Below are 17,603 nucleotides of genomic sequence, written 5' to 3'. Positions count from 1 at the left end.
AATTTTGTTAACGAAGAAAACCGCAAATGCAGAAAAACCTCGGGACCTAGTCCAGCTTTGAACACCACACTGTATTAAGCCGCTACAGACACTAGCCTACTACCAATGAACTTCAGACTGGACTGTAGTTGAACCCTAATCAATCTCACATTGATTCAAGGTACAGTTGCGCTCCTTACGTCTCTGATCCCAGCAAGATACTACACACTTGATTCCCTTAGTTGATCTCACCCACAACCAAGAGTTGCTACGACCCAAAGTCGAACACTTGATAAACAAATTTGTCTCACACAGAAAAATCTATTGGAATAGATAAACCTGTGTCCCACAGAAATACCCAAGATTTTTGTTCCGTCTTTTGATAAATCAAGGTGCACAGGAACTAATTGATAAACCAGACTTATATTCCCGAAGAACAACTGATGTAGTTTTGAAAGTGGTAGTAAAGTTCGTTCAACTCGGATTATGTAGACTCGATTTTAGACTCAAATTAAAATAGAAAACTTAAAAATAAATTGTATTCAAGTTTATAAAAAGCACTGAGACTTTGGATTCCACCAATCTCCAATTTTTATGTGATTTAATCTAGTCAATATTTACGCAACTCTTTACGTTTAAAGTGATTCTAATATTTTCGCCTAGACAAGTAGATTCTCAAAACAATAATTGTAAACGAAAGCATGGACCATCAAAAGATTTAACCTAAGCATGACCCATCAATTGAGAACACAACCACTTAATCAGAATCATATATTTGATTTCAGTTCAATGCAAATAATCATAAAGAATTACGAAAATTAAATTAAATAGAATTTACCACATAATAATTGGAAAAATGGCTTCCTCCGTCGCCTCAGCAATGGGTTTTAGCTCCTCATATTAATCACTTGCTCAAAATATTTGTTTATGGTTCAAAAGTTGATTAAAAGATGAAAAACTATAACTCTGAATGTTTGCAACGGTGTATTGGAGTCGCAAAACGAATGACTGACTGTTACAAAGAAGTTACTGTAGCAGCGTTACGAATTTGAGACGTTATTCTTAGTTGCAACGCTTGTTCTTCAGCAGCAGCAGCAGAAATACGGGTTTCCTGCAACTTGATCAATTCGCCTCTGTAGTGTTAAAAACTCCTCTGCGACTGCTCCAATAACTTCGTTTTCTTCCCTGGGACTTAAACACACCTTTTATACTACTCAGAAACCTAAAAATAGCGATTAATTCTCTCTTTTTCTTTTCGTGCAAGTCACGGAAATAATCTTCTCTGCTGACTTGTTTACGCATTTCTGAGCTTTCCAAATCATCCCAAACTCTCTATTAGGTAAGTAGCTATCTCCGGAAAGATTATCTCCGGTTTAATCTCCCTGAAACTTCAAAAATCAGGCCAGCAGAGACTCGTGTGTAACTTCACCTCTGTTTTGCTCCAACTCGAGTTCTAGCCCAAGTCAATCCATTCCAGCGCTCATAACAAGCCTGTTATGCTAAATCACGTCCAGCCCAACAAATTCCCGCGATTGAATCTCCCTAAAACAGCCTAGAAATCCAACCCTAACTCTGGTATGCAAACTGTTTTTTTTTCCGCCAATTTTTTCTTTTGAATTTTGAGAAGAAAGTGGTCTCCCCCTATCCAAAGTGGGGGTGCGAATAGTAGATGCCCTGCAGGTATGCCCCTTATCCATGGTGAGAGTCCGAATAGAAAATGTCCTCCGGGGGTCCCCCGCACAACTTTTCGAGCCGATTTTTCCAAAAATGTTTGTTGGCCAAAAATACCTACACACACATAAAACACCATCATAAGTACAAAAATGAGCACCATCAATATATAGAATCGAGACAAATTAGACACAAAAATGTGTCTATCAAATACCCCCAAACCTATTATTTGCTAGTCCTCGAGCAAATCAAATAGAAAATAAAATCCTAACTCACTGTCGCAGGCATCGTCGATTGCATTTAGCGTATGCAATAAGCCTTTAAACCCCTAGGTGGCCCTAGTGGACGAGTTATAGTCTCGGGAGGGCTTACAAGAGATATACCCACAAAACCTGTACTCCAGACCCTAACTATCTACGCAGAACCTTGGAAGGCACTAAAGAATCTCCTTGGTTGGCATACTTAATGACTACAGGAGGAAGTACCCTGATGCGAAATTCCAATTGTTGTACACGAGTTTGCACTCAAGCATACTAAAATTCATATAAAGTGACAGAGCTCTACTCAGATAGTTGCACTATGGACATCAATATCCGGAGTCAAAAACTAATCACATGGATAGATCAAGAAGATGGATATAGAAAAACATAGATGGTTTTGATGTTTACTAAGTGAACGGCGTTTCCCATATCTGTCTGAAGGCCTCCGCCAAAATGAACCTATCCTAATGGATTGAGATACTAGTCTGACTAATATCAACACACTGGCATATACAAGGTAACCAGTGATCGATAATCCTAATTCTAGTTCAACACAACTGGCATATACAAGGGTACCAGTGGTCGACTTTATTCACTGAACATTTTTTTTGATCCGTTTGGTCTAATTGGTCTGGTCTTTTTTTTTTCTTTGTAACTCAATCACTCTAATTCACCCTAGCATTGGTAACAACTTGAATCGTAGGCCCCACCTATCACTTAGAGAAACATAGTTTAAAAACAAAACAAAATAAAAATAGAAGTGAAAAGGACTCAACGAGATATGGTGAAACTATCATGTTATTTCTAACACCTGGGCTCTGTGCTTTTATGAATAGACTCTTCTAGATGTTGCCATTTAATCAGATTGGTTCCTCAACTCCTACGATCAAAATGCTTCCATCCACTTAGATTAGTTAGTGCAATCCTAAATAGGCATAAATTTCTAAGCTCTGGAGTTTATTATTCATACTGCAACTAAAAAGTTTCTCCCATACCCCCAAACTTAAATCTAACATTGTCCTCAATGTTCTAAAGATGAAATTAAAAGCATGAACAAGGAGAAACTGTTACCATTGAAGCAAAATAGTTAAGGAAAGATATTACCTTGTTGCATGAGATTGGGTTACCTCCCAAAAAGTGCTAAATTTAAAGTCTTCACCCAGACGTCAAATACCACAAAATGGCTAATTACCTTTCAAATCATATATCAATAGTCGAAACAACTGTGGGTCAACAAAAGCAAATAAAATTGCCACAATTATCAGACAACTGCACCAAATCAGAAAAATGAACAGACATAGCACATCCTCATCCAAGGTTTCCTGCAAGACAACTGGGTTTTTCTGTTGTGCCCATTTGGGCTTCATATGAGTGTCTTGACAAATTGACTCATTCGAACAACAAGTCTTTAGAATTTCCTCCTGGACAATATCAGGAGGATCCGGTTGCGGAGTCGGAAGTGACTCAAGTAATACCTCAGGTACATTAGGCTCGAATCCCAAGTTAGGGACTTCTAATGGAGATAATAGACCATTACTACCCCCAAACTTAGGGTAGTCAGTATTCTCGGACAAACCTCTAATTATTGCTTGAATTTCTGGATCCTCAGAGTCTTTAAAATACTCAAGAGCTTCTTCTAGTTCATTACCCCCAAACTTAGGGTCAACACTACTCTCCGTAAGGCCTAGCACTATGGATTGAATCTCAGGGTCAGTAGAGTCTTTAAAGTACTCAAGAGCTTCTTCTAGTTCAAAAGTTTGGTCACCTAACTGACTTAAGAGAATTTCCTCATCAAGTTCATCTAAGGAATCACCAAATAAAGTGTCGTCCCAATTATCCTGAGTTAGATCCCGAACTAAAGTGCTAATCATATTCACTTCCTCTAAATCGTCAGAAGGTTGTCTATTAACATTAAAGACATTTAGTTCAGTGGTCATATTACCAAAGGATATGTTCATAAGTGGTCCTACAGTTGATGACAGCGTTAGCTGTGGCTAAAAATGGGCGACCTAAAATCACCGGTATTTGAGCACTAGGATCCTGAACAGGCTGAGTATCTAGAACAACGAAATCCACTGGATAAATAAATTTATCAACCTCAATCAGAACATCCTCTATGACACCACGAGGTATTTTGACAGACCTATCAGCTAATTGCAATGTCATTTTAGTCGGTTTCAACTTACCAAGACCTAGCTGGTTGTATACATGATAAGGGAGTAAGTTCACACTAGCTCCTAAGTCAAGCAATGCCTTATCTACTGAATAATTACCGATCACACAAGATATGGTGGGGATCCAGGGTCTTTATACTTAGGGGTGTTTGGTTCAGAAGGATTGAACTTACCTGACCAGCTAAAAAGGCTTTCTTATGGACATTAAGCTTACGCTTTCGTGTACAAAGGTCCTTAAGGAACTTGGCATAAGCAGGCATTTGCCTAATTGCTTCTAATAAAGGGATGTTAATGTTTACCTGCTTAAATATCTCTAGTATTTCGTTGAAAGTCGACTCTCTCTTTGTTGGAGCTAACAACTGTGGATATGGGGCTTTGGGTACAAAATGAGACCTGTCGGGAACCACATTGGCATCACTAGAAATTTTATCGGTTTCTTCAGTTAGTGGCTCCTTCTGGGGCTCATCTTGGGAACTAGAAGGTGGATCTACAGTATGTCCACTATTAGGCATGGCTACCTTATTGTCTACCGTTTTACCACTCCTAAGGGTTGTGACAGAATTCACTTGATTAAATGGTTTTGCACCTACTTCATTAACTCCTCTAGGGTTGGGTATCGGTTGACTAGGGAACTTACCTTTTTCTCTTAGAGACTCATTGATCAGACTAACCTGGTCTTTCAATTCAGAAATGGCCTGACTATGTTCTTGTCCTATCCTATTACTAGCTTCTATGCTTTGTGAAAGCAATTGACGCATATTTTCAGTATTTTGAATAAACGAGGTGAGAGTTTCCTCTAGACTTAAGATTTTCTTATCAGACTGATTCTGAAACTGAGTTGATCCTGAAGTATTCTTAGTATAGCCAAAACCTGGGGGAACATTAGAATTACTAAACTGACCTTGGTCCTTAGACCATGAAAGGTTCGGATGGTTTCTCCAACCAGGATTATAGGTTTCTGAATATGGGTCAAACTTCTGACGGTTATCAAACCTAGTGTTATTATAGAGAGCATTGGCTTGCTCTTTTTATTTGGCATTCCCAAAAAGGCTCTACTCTACCACTAGTGTGACCCAATTCTAAAGCTTCTAACCTTTTTGCTATAGCAGCAATTTTGGCATCTGATTCATAGCCTCCTTCTACCCTATTAACGTTTCCTCTACCTAGAAGAATTGTTCTCTTGGGTTCCCTACAATATTCCCATTGCTGGGTCTTTTCGGCGATTTCATTCAAAAATTCCATCGCCGCATCAACAGTTTGGTTTTCAAAACCACCAGTGCATAGAGACTCAACCATGGTTGTTGTCGAATAATCTAAACCCTCATAAAGGATTTGAACTAGCCTAACCTTTTCTAAACCATGATGAGGACATTGGGCTAATAAGTCATTGAACCTTTCCAAATACCTATATAACGATTCTCCCTCCTGTTGAGAAAATGTGCAGATTTGCGTCCTAATAGACGATGTTTTGTGCCTAGGGAAAAACTTGTTCAAAAAGGCAGATGTAAGTTGTTCATATGTTTCTATTGAACCGGAAGCCAAACTATATAGCCACGATTTGGCTTTATCTTTCAGGGAAAAAGGAAATAACCTAAGTTTCAAAGCATCATCATCAAGGTCTCTAATCTTTAGGGTACTACAAATTTCCTCAAAATCCCTAACATGGAAGTATGGGTTTTCATTTTCTTTCCCTAAAAATATTGGGAGCATCTGTAGGGTCCCAGGCCTAAGTTCATAATTTGCTTCAATTTCGGCTAACCTGATACAAGAAGGACGAGTAGTCCTAGTTGGGTTCAACAAAGCTTTCAAAGTTGCCATTGCTGGCACTATCGAGATATTTGGGATTCTATGCAATCATAAAACAAGGCTGACTCAACCAAAGAAAACCTAATTTTCTAGCAAACAAAAAGCATGATGGTTCCACTTAGATTGTTTCTAGACCAGCTTCTATTCTTTCGAAAAGGAACTCGTTACAATCTGAGCAAACCCCTTTGGAATCAATCCGAGTCAAAGTAAGTTGAATCTAGGCGAGGGAAGCTCAGTGGAGCTTTGATACCCAAGGCCTCACCGGTTACAAGGCGGCGCAGTCACGCATTCAACTCACAGAAACCATCATGAACTTCGAAGTATGCTCAAAAGAGTAACCAATATTTTTCGAACGACTTTCCTATTAAGCTCGTTACCCTATCGGTCTCGTTCTAGTCAAAATTTTAGGCTTAGGTTCGCGTTTGGTTTCGTTTTCCTAAGGCGGGCAAGAAGAGAACGGTGATGAAATCCGAACCCTTATCTTGTATGGCCAGTCCTTTCCCTTTACTAGGAAACTAAAGCAGCCGTTTTCAAGTCCTCAGCATATATGCAAACGAAGGAATACAGTAAACCCGCTGACAGGGGATTCGCGGGTGTTTCCAAAAACTTACCCCCCGTACCAGACGGGCGAAGAACCGCTGAAGTCGACTCGGGCCACGACTCCTATGTCATGTACGAACCCGAGGGGCCGAGGCGATATCGTAATCAACGTCCTTCTCTGCACACAGTTTTTATTTAAACCAACCCTTCCGTAGGGTTTAAAAATAATAATGTCCCAGTCCAAAAATAAAGTCCAAAAAGTGTCCAAAAATAAAAAGAAAAATTACAAAAAATAAAACCCTATTTACAGTTTCTAAAAATAAACCAAAATAACTACATACAAAATCTTCTTCTTCACTCCTTTCGGATTCCTGTTTTCATTCCTTCTTTGGCGATACTTTCCTTTTATAACACTTTTTCTTTCCTTATAGGTTCGCTCGAAATCTGAAAAGAATCAAAAAAACACCAAAGGCGTAAAAGAGAACAAAAATTCTAAAAGAGATAAAATAAATCTAAAACCTGAAACCTAGTCGGCGGCGCCAAAAATTGATGTAGTTTTGAAAGTGGTCGTAAAGTTCGTTCAACTCGGATTATGTAGACTCGATTTTAGACTCAAATTAAAATAGAAAACTTAAAAAGAAATTGTATTCAAGTTTATAAAAAGCACTGATACTTTGGATTCCACCAATCTCCAATTTTTATGTGATTTAATCTAGTCAATATTTATGCAACTCTTTACGTTTAAAGTGATTCTAATATTTTCGCCTAGACAAGTAGATTCTCAAAACAATAATTGTAAATCGAAAGCATGGACCATCAAAAGATTTAACCTAAGCATGACCCATCAATTGAGAACACAACCACTTAATCAGAATCATATATTCGATTTCAGTTCAGTGCAAATAATCATAAAAGAATTACGAAAATTAAATTAAATAGAATTTACCACATAATAATTGGAAAAATGGCTTCCTCCGTCGCCTCAGCAATGGGGTTTAGCTCCTCATATTAATCACTTGCTCAAAATATTTGTTTATGGTTCAAACGTTGATTAAAAGATGAAAAACTATAACTCTGAATGTTTGCAACGGTGTATTGGAGTCGCAAAACGAATGACTGACTGTTACAAAGAAGTTACTGTAGCAGCGTTACGAATTTGAGACGATGTTCTTAGTTGCAACGCTTGTTCTTCAGCAGCAGCAACAGAAATACGGGTTTCCTGCAACTTGATCAATTCGCCTCTGTAGTGTTAAAAACTCCTCTGCGACTGCTCCAATAACTTCGTTTTCTTCCCTGGGACTTAAACACACCTTTTATACTACTCAGAAACCTAAAAATAACGATTAATTCTCTCTTTTTCTTTTCGTGCAAGTCACGGAAATAATCTTCTCTGCCGACTTGTTTACGCGTTTCTGAGCTTTCCAAATCATCCCAAACTCTCTATTAGGTAAGTAGCTATCTCCGGAAAGATTATCTCCGGTTTAATCTCCCTGAAACTTCAAAAATCAGGCCAGCAGAGACCCGTGTGTAACTTCACCTCTGTTTTGCTCCAACTCGAGTTCTATCCAAAGTCAATCCATTCCAGCGCTCATAACAAGCCTGTTATGCTAAATCACGTCCAGCCCAACAAATTCCCGCGATTGAATCTCCCTAAAACAGCCTAGAAATCCAACCCTAACTCTGGTATGCAAACTGTTTTTTTTTTCCCGCCAATTTTTTCTTTTGAATTTTAAGAAGAAAGTGGTATCCCCCTATCCAGAGTGGGGGTGCGAATAGTAGATGCCCTGCAGGTATGCCCCTTAGTAATTAGGTTGCCCCTTATCCATGGTGAGAGTCCGAATAGCAAATGTCCTCCGGGGGTGCCCCGCACAACTTTTCGAGCCGATTTTTCCAAAAATGTTTGTTGGCCAAAAATACCTACACACACATAAAACATCATCATAAGTACAAAAATGAGCACTATCAATATATAGAATCGAGACAAATTAGACACAAAAATGTGTCTATCAACAACCTAGTATTATCAATCACCTCACAATAATCTTAATCGTATGGTAGAGAAACAAGATATTGTGGAATCACAAACGATGAGACGAAGATGTTTGTGACTACTTTTTATCTTGCTTATCAGAGAATCAATCTCGAGAAAATCTTATAGAAGATAGTACTCAATACGATAGAACAGGGGCAAGATCAGAACACGCAACTACAGAGAAAATAGTTGGGTCTTGCTTCACAATCCCAATGAAGTCTTGAAGTCGTTAACCTACACGGTTTCTTGAAAAACCTAAGGCTAAAATAGAATCGACTCTAGCTTATACAACTAGTATCACACATGAGGTGTGGGGATTAGGTTTCCCAGTTGCTAGAGTTCTCCTTTATATAGTTTTCAAATCAGGGTTTGCAATCTAAGTTACCTTGATAGCAAAGCATTCAATATTCACCGTTAGATGAAAACTTGATTAGATTCAAGCTAATATCTTTCAACCGTTAGATTGAACTTAGCTTGTTATACACAAATGAAATGTACCTTCATTTAGGTTTGAGTAACCGTACCTGAAGTTGTACACCATGTTGGATCAACAGTAGTTAACCAAAGTTAGCTATATGAACACTCTCATATCAACCTTTTTCAAATGACTCAAATGAAACTAGTTAAAGAGTTGTTCAATTACTATATTCTCATAGAAGTATACAAGAACACAATTGAAGAAAAGTCGGTTTGATTCACTCGAATCAATTCATGAACATTATAGCCACGTTTTGCAAAGATTGCATTCCTTATTATATAAATGTATTAGTTCATGTACACAACCGATTTTAGAACTTTAACCTTCAAGTAGGCAAACGGGTACACATACTTGAAATACCTGGACTGAGTTTGGGTTTCGCAAGTATGCGAACGGGTACACATACCACCAACCTCAGAAGAATTTTCCGGACATGAAACTTACGCCAGTATGCGTACGGGTACGTGTAATTAGATTCCCGGACTTCACTAACCAACAGGTACGCATACGGGTATGCATACTATGGTTCCCGGACATGGATTACATATGTGCAAGAGTGCACAACATGTTTATAATCCAATAATGGTTAAGTGTTCTCAACTCTTATTTTAATCATTGAAACTTTCTTAGAGGATGACAATAGCCGTTTTCACACACTATTAGCATCAAAGCAATTTTCAAGTTATTGAAATAATCATTACGAAACATTCAAAGTCTACACCATATGATTGTATCACACAAACCATGTAAGATGTTACTCGGCGATTTTCACATCATCATCTTTTGACTTTCGTCAAGAATATAAGATGAACTTGGTCGAAGTGAAAGCTTACCAACACATATTTCGAGAAATATGTAAGCGAGTTAATCTCAGGTTGAAATCTCAAATGTGTATAATCGACAACTATATAATAATACGACTTTTGTCTCAATATAGGAGATAGAGTAAAAATAGACTTTCCAAGTGATAGATGAGTTTTAGTCTCCACATACCTTTTGTTGATGAAGTTCCACAAGATCTCCTTAGTAGAGATACTTCACTTTTGTCGTCAGTGGGAGTTGTTAGTTGAGAAGAATCTTTAGCCTTGACAAAATTTACCTCTTTGCAAGAACTAGGAGTGTCTATTCCTTCATAACCCAATCCTTGTGTATCACGATGATTTCTAGATGCTCATAATATTGAGTTTAATTTATGTTAATGAATGTCGAGCTTTCTTTTAAGCTCATATTTTCTTATTCCAACCTTTTGATCTTTTCAAGCGCATTAATTAGATCATTCTTTGATGATTCAAATTGAAATTTGAGATCTTCTTGTTCTGAATCAAATAACAAGTTCATACCAATATTTTCTAAACTATCTAGTTTTGTTTGAAGTACCTTTTATGGATCACGAACTTCATAGATTTCTTCTCTAAGACCTCGTATTTTTTTGAGCTAAGCACTCGCACCATCAAAATTAAGTTATTGTTACAAGTCTTTATTGTCACTAAGAAGTTTTTCATATTAAACTTTCTTACCAAATAAGGAGTTTTCAGTTTCAAAAAGTTTCTAATGACATTCCTTAAAAAGTTTATTAGCAAATGGATAGAACACTTCTTCGTCAGAGTTATAATTCGTGTCATGATAATATTTTCCAGTAGCATATCCAACATTATCTATCTTACACTCTTGATAATGATCATTAGAATATATGTTATTTTTAATGTAGACTTTTCTAGGGAAGACATGTGATAAATGCCCGAAGCCAAGACAATTGAAGAATTGAGCAACATCATCAATTCAAGTATGAAGGTGATTTACCTTTAGAAAATCTCTTTTTTTTTTTTTCTGTTTTTAAGATTTTTTTAAGGAATAATTGGACTTTAGTATTCAGGTTTAGACAAACACTAGACTTTGGTCTAACATTTGTCCAACGTTAGGACTTGGTACCTGGACTGGACGTTGACCTGTATTGACTGTTTATGACCACACTTTAATTAATTTTATGAAAATAAAATACTTTAAAAATTCCGAGTTTACAACTCTACCCTTGAATTAGGGATAGGATCCAATGGTTAAAGATCTTAGGATTTCATTCTACGGTCTTGATTAATCCATTCTCTTTTCATGTCACTGGATTGCTTATGCGCACCGGATCTTTATCTTCTCCCTTTTTCTTTCTCCCCTCTCTTAATTTATCTGTTGTTGCTACTGTCGTTTCCTCTTTAATTTCCGCTTTATATTTTTTCCCTTTCTTTTTTGGTGGAAACCCATTACGTAAAGCATAAGGATTTAATTTACGAATCAAGGAAACTATTGTTTGCAGAGATCTAAAATCTTAGGTTTGATTTCGATGAAAGAAGGCAAAGCGAATTTCAGTGATTTACTGTTATTGTTGCAAAAATGATTAGGTTTTTGATGTCTTGAAGAATTTATGTTTCAAATGAAATCTGAAATTAGGGTTCCGATTCTTCTTTGGGTTTCAATTTGAATAGGGTCATGACTAATCGATTCAACAAAGGTTTCAGTTGAGATTCAGTAGGGTGCTTCAGTTAAGATTCATCATCGTATCGATTTAATTTGGGTTGATGACAAAATTGATTCGAAATGGGTTTCAATTTGAGATTCAATAACGGTTTTAGTTCATATTTTAATTCAAGTTCATGACCGTTTGATATCAAATTCTTAGATTTTGCTATTTTCAGGTACTGATTATCATGGGTGAAAGTTTTTTGTTTTTTTGATATTGTTTTACTGTTTGTAGAGATCGGGGTTATAATAATGAATTAAGGGTAGGTGCTGATTATCCTGGGTGATAGTTTTGTGTTTTTTTGATTTTGTTTTTACTGTTTGCAGGGATGGTTCTGATAATGAATTAAGGGTTTGATTATGGTGGTGTTGTTGGTTTGCACAGTGAGAAGAGTTAGATGTTAGGTATTGTTTGATTTGATAATGGTGATAGAGAAGGAGGTAAAGATACTGTTGCGTCGGAGGTTGCTGTTTTTGGTTGTGATGTTCAAGAAATTGTAGCCGAGAAGGGAAAGGGGTGAATCAGAGGAGACATGAATTTCGGCGAGAAGAAGAAGTGAGAATTTTGTAAATATTAAGAAATCTTAAGGGTATGATAGTAAACACATTAATAATAACATTTTATATAAAATTTCTTATAATTATTTATGACTTAACCTACTCAATGCGGGTCAACATCCAGTCCAGGTACCAAACCCTAACGTTGGACAAATGTTAGATCAAAGCCTAGAGTTGGTCAAAACTTGAGTACTAAAGTCTAATTATCCCTGTTTCTAAATTGTCATGGAGTATTATCTTTAGTCTCCGGCATACTAGATTTACCCTCAGAGGAACTAATATTGTTTACAGCTTTAGAAGAAATACGTATCTCTTTTTCAGACTGGTGTTCATTGTCAAAGATCTTTAATTTACTAACTAGATCACTCATTTTTGGTATTGAAAGATCGTTTATTTATGTGATGACATGCTTTTTAGACTCGTATCTTGATGGTAGCGACCTTAGATTTTTAATCACAATATCTTTCTCTAAAACAGTTCTTCCAAACGAATGTGAGGAGTTAATTTATAAGAGAGTTTTTGGTAAATTCACTAAAAGTATCATCATCACACGTACAAATATTTTCCCAATTAGATGCTAGGTTTTGAAGCTTTGCTTCTTTCTATGATGTTGGAGATCTTGCCTTATGGCATGTATAATATCATTCGGTCCATCATAATTATGCCTTGCAACACTGATTTCAATTGCGTCATAGTCATCAATATCCTTGGCAGAGGCTACACCGTTTACAGTAAGTGTTGAACGAGTATAACCCTTGATAACCTTCACCCATGTATTGAAATCTCGAGCTTGTAAGAAGGAACGCATAACTATTTTCCACCATAAGTAATTAGTACCATCAAATACTAGTGGTATGTAAGTGGAACTCGGTTGACAAAAACTAAATAAATAACATGTTAATAAGGAAAATATAAACATCTTAAACTTAAAACAAAACTCGGTATCATTTCAAATCACCTTTGGGCAGAAAATATGACATACATGGTTCCTAATGTGTTTAAGACTAAGATCTCATAAAATACAAATCACCTTTGAGAAGATTCATACACATAATTTCTGAATGAATCAAAACAAACCATCACAATAACATAATTCTCATTAAAACACTTCCACACACTCTCAAAATATCACTTTGGGTAACACTTACCCGAGCATGAAAGCTATAAACTGTTACAAATTTTTAAAATAGAATAATTCAAACATACATACCACAAAACCGCCATCTTGAGAAGTTCAAATCTATCATAGATGTGAACAAACCTTGACTATGATACATGTGCCTTATATAACTGCTCCAATACTTGTTGTACTGACTTTTCAACCCATAATAATCAAGTATGAAGTCCAGTCCACCATATATAATAAGAATTACAACTTAGGAAGGGAAGCAATCCAAAACCTCACCCTTACAGTTACCCTAGTCGCTGAGTATGGAATAAAACTAGAGTGTTAGAATTTCACCTTCATAATAACCATAATTAAGATCTAATCATATGATAGAAAGACAACGTTATGCCGAATTCAGACTTGAACTAGTATTAGCATACTCAACATTACATGTAAACATCACCATATATGGCAATAACACTACATATACTTCATACTAAAAACAGTTTGAGTACAAGAAAATAGAAAATACACTAGTTTCATGACTTATCATCTATTTTTATTTTCTTACATTATCTTCACTAAGGAAACTCACATAGAAGCTAGTAACCTTATGTCTGCAACCAAACACTTTAGTCTTATTTCTGGTTAGATGATTAATTTTCAAAAATCTGCATATTTTTCCAGCAAAAACGTCTATCCTGATTGTTATGTTTCTCTTCTTAGATCTCTCAATGTTAGAAAAGAGGAACTAGATAAGAAGTATCTATGCATCTCTCTCTTTTATAGCAAGTCTAGAACTGAATCATATGTAGACTTAGTTGAGTAATTTGATAAAAGCGTTTCCAAATGGAAAAGCAAAAAATCAAATGGGCTTCTGTTATAACCTTTTGATTTCTATTTTCATTAACAAAATCATTAAAGGTTTGTTCTCAATTTATTTGCGGCATTGTTTGTCTATAAAAGAGATGTAGAAGAAAGAGAAGAAACTTTTATGTTGAGAAGATGATTTGAGGAGGTTTGGATAGAAAATCAAGGTGTACAAAGATGATTTGGAACAATTTGAGAAGAAAAACTAATTTCTATTTAACGTTTTTGCAAAATTTGGTGAATAAATATCCGTTCAACAATGATTAGAATCGGATGTGAGAGAGGTGTAACCATAAAACGAACATTAATACACATACGGAAGTTTAATTTCCACACTTTCATCGGACATCTTTTAGGTATAATGCCGAATAAAAATATTCCCCTCGAATTAAGCTAAGAGATATGATGTTTTCTTTTGGACATCCGACACCAGTAAGGCCAAAACTAAACCAAATGCACTGCCTCTCTACAGGGGAGGAAGACTCGTGCTTCAGTTTTGATACAGGAAGAAGAAAACATCTTACGGGAGAAAAAAACAGTTTATCAATGGTCCGTATCAAAAACTTCCTCCCATATGATGTTTTCTTCCTCCAATAGAAAAACTCGTGCTTGGCCTAAGCAAAATAAGAATGATGCGTAGTGAGAACTTCTAGAATAAACTCATTTTAGGGCCGACTTATCCACGTGCTGGTGCCCCACGGCTCCACCAGTTTATCCTAAGCATTTTTCCGAACAATCACTATACTGCCACTGTGATAGTGTTCTCTCTCTAGCGATTCTGATGAGTTGCGTGTCCCCTCATTGTTTCTTACTAGAGACAGTGGAAATCTACTCATCCCAATCCAAAATCGCTGTTCTTTTTGTTGTTTTTCTTTTCAAATTTATATATTTATTTAATTTAAAGAACAGAAAAAAGAACGAGGTTTATCATCATTATCAGTGTCTCAGATCAGATGGCTTCTTCTTCTTCTTCTTCTTCTTCTTCTTCTTCTTCAATTTACTCTCAAATTTCTCTGAAGGTCTCTTTTTTACACTTAATCTCTCAGTTGGGTAACCCCAATTTTCATCATTACACACATTACTTTCTAAGGATTTGATCTTTTGGATAATTTTTGATTGATTTTCTTATGGGTTTTGTTCTATTTTTTCTTTTCTTTTTGTAGGTTGGCCGGTCCTGGCAACTCCATTCTACTCATGATGGGGTACAGCGGCGTGTCATATCCGTTGGTATTGGAGGTTCGGATACTGAATTGTTTGGAACAAGAGTGGTGGAAACGATCGGGACAAAGCTAAGCAACAAATGGAGTTTTGCTGGTGGATCTAGATTTGTTGTCATATCGGATGTTCCTAAATTAAACCCCTTTAGGAAATGCTGTGGAGTTTCTGCTTCTTGTAAGTAACTCCTTTCGGTCACTTCAATTTTGCTCTGGGCAGTTTTCTTTTACCTATGATTACTAGGTGTTTGTATAAGTTCTAACCTGGATGAAGCAGATACTGATATTGTGTCAGTAGTAGAAGCAGATATGTTGCTAGACTGCTAGTTTACACATCTATGTTCTCCTTAATGTGGAAACATTGATTAGTGAGCTAGTCTTTTACATTCTTCTTGGTTGCTGTAGAGCTCTAGTTATACCTAGGATACTGTCTAAGACTGATAGCCGTATAGGAGTTCTCTACTGTAAATGAAATGAGCATGTCATTTTCTTGTTTTATGACCGCATCAGTTCTCTAGATTGCTTGTTGGTTCAAGCAGCTTGGGCATTCACATAAGAGTGGGGAAACTTTCAAATAAGTTTTCGAGTGAAATATGTATTAGAGATGGAAGAATCTTACAACGTTTAGATGGAACCTAGTAACAGTGTTCAATACCAATGATCAGACAGTCTTCAGCACCTCATGTCCTTGTGTGATTCATTACATTTGTACGCTTATCTTGGTTCACTGATCAAGTGACCAGACTCCTTTTTTTTTTTTTTCCTGAATGGGTTAATTAATCATGTTTGCAGGGTATGCAGGCTCTCAAATTGCTAGCAGCGCGTTCACTCTAGGAACAGTTGCTGTTCTTCCATTCTATACCCTCATGGTTCTAGCCCCAAAAGCCGAGTTGGTAAGTGGAGATTGGCTTTACTCTTCTGTTTATCAACAACTTCGTTTTGGTCCCTCTTATGAAAAAGCATGATATCACATGAGATAAATAAGCAATAATGATGTGACTGAAACCTTTAAAATACAGACAAAGAAATCTGTGGAGAGTGGTACACCATATGTCGTCCTTGGTCTACTGTATGGATATCTGTTATACCTATCTTGGACGCCTGATACCATTCGGATGATGTTCGCAAGCAAATACTGGTTGCCTGAGGTATCAATTTTTTTTTATTTGTACTCTTTACAAATTTGTTGCACTGTTGGTTCTTCTAGCTCCAGTTGGAATGAAAGAAAAAAAAATCCCCTACGGTTGATTTGTAACAAACAGAAGTTATCCGCAGCTGCCAGGTATAGCGAAGATGTTCTCCAGTGAGTTGACGTTAGCATCTGCATGGATTCACTTGTTGGCTGTCGATCTCTTTGCTGCAAGGTATTTCTCTTTCTTTCACTCTTCTGATGTTTCTCTGTTTCGGGAGAATGGGATCATAGGACACCAAGTAAGGGAGGTGGTTTCGTTTCTTACATGTCTTATTCTTGTGTCTCACCAGGCAGGTGTTTCTTGAGGGCCTGGAGTTTGATGTCGAGACCAGGCATTCAGTTTCTTTGTGTCTGCTTTTCTGCCCAATTGGAATAATTGTTCATGTAATGACAAAGTTATTAACAAAAAGATCCAGTAATACCTAGCAATGCATGTAATAGTCTCAATAAATTATCGCAGAATCAATGAACTTGAGTGAGAATCATATTTGACAACACTTTTGAGCTAAATTTTGTACAGAAACAAGGATCTTTTTCTTTCTAGGAGATGCTGGTTTTACTTTTTTATGTACTGAAATTGAAATGATGCCATGGCTGGCTTTTAACATAGTTTTTATTTTCTAGAGCTTTATTTACTTCAAATCTTCTCTTTGTATCAATCAAGTTTACGGATCAGCACGTCAGAAGACTCCGACTCAGGCCAGGCCACTTAGATCGAGCCTTTATTAGCGACCTCTTCCTTATCAACATTTCCTGTCGGACTTGCCTAGTTTAAGATTTTTAGACAAGGAAAATGAGCTTGATATTTGTGGATCTTGAGCAGTTGCCAGTTAAGTTCATAGACCGATGTAAACAAGGTGTAAGAAGCAATGTAAACAAGGTGTGAAGTATGAACACAAAACTAATGATGACAAGTTGGCAGTTTTAAAAGCTTTTGGACAAAACATGGAAACTGTTTATTCACAGCTAGTTGTGAAGTATGCAACCAACACCATTTCAGCCTTTAAAGCAGACAAGATTAAGTTACTTTCCTTACCAGATCAAAAGACAGAAAACATGTCTTGCATAGTGTGAAAACGCTTAAAGAATATTCTCTACATTAAATAAATGAAAATCTTCCAATATTTTCTTTCTACATCAGTTTCATTTCACATTTATGATTATTGCAGTCCAATCCAATAGAATCCAAAACAACAGCATTTATGACATAAAG

At 36.6% G+C, this 17,603-nt stretch overlaps 1 protein-coding gene and 1 long non-coding RNA gene across 3 annotated transcripts; both read left to right on the top strand.

Annotated features, from left to right (window-relative positions):
- The first annotated feature begins 11,083 nt into the window (after positions 1–11,083).
- Positions 11,084–12,096, top strand: LOC113282245. Its single transcript, XR_003326679.1, has 2 exons — positions 11,084–11,624; positions 11,776–12,096. It is a non-coding gene; the product is annotated as an uncharacterized LOC113282245 (long non-coding RNA).
- Positions 12,097–14,726: 2,630 nt separating this feature from the next.
- On the top strand, positions 14,727–17,016 carry LOC113282244 (protein ABA DEFICIENT 4, chloroplastic-like). 2 transcript variants are annotated; one of them, XM_026531223.1, is made up of 6 exons: positions 14,727–15,003; positions 15,148–15,376; positions 16,000–16,091; positions 16,218–16,346; positions 16,474–16,562; positions 16,681–17,016. In XM_026531223.1, the coding sequence occupies exons 1-6, from the start codon at positions 14,938–14,940 to the stop codon at positions 16,814–16,816; spliced, it is 741 nt and encodes a 246-aa protein (XP_026387008.1). In that variant the 5' UTR covers positions 14,727–14,937; the 3' UTR covers positions 16,817–17,016. The 2 variants fall into 2 exon arrangements, with proteins under 2 accessions (XP_026387008.1, XP_026387007.1); XM_026531222.1 differs by having other exon boundaries at positions 15,991–16,091.
- The last annotated feature ends 587 nt before the right edge of the window (positions 17,017–17,603 follow it).

This window comes from Papaver somniferum, chromosome 5, assembly GCF_003573695.1.
Source record: "Papaver somniferum cultivar HN1 chromosome 5, ASM357369v1, whole genome shotgun sequence".
Classification (NCBI taxonomy): Eukaryota; Viridiplantae; Streptophyta; class Magnoliopsida; order Ranunculales; family Papaveraceae; genus Papaver; species Papaver somniferum.
The sequence above is the reverse complement of the archived record's forward strand: the minus strand, read 5'-3'. Positions and strand labels throughout refer to the sequence as shown.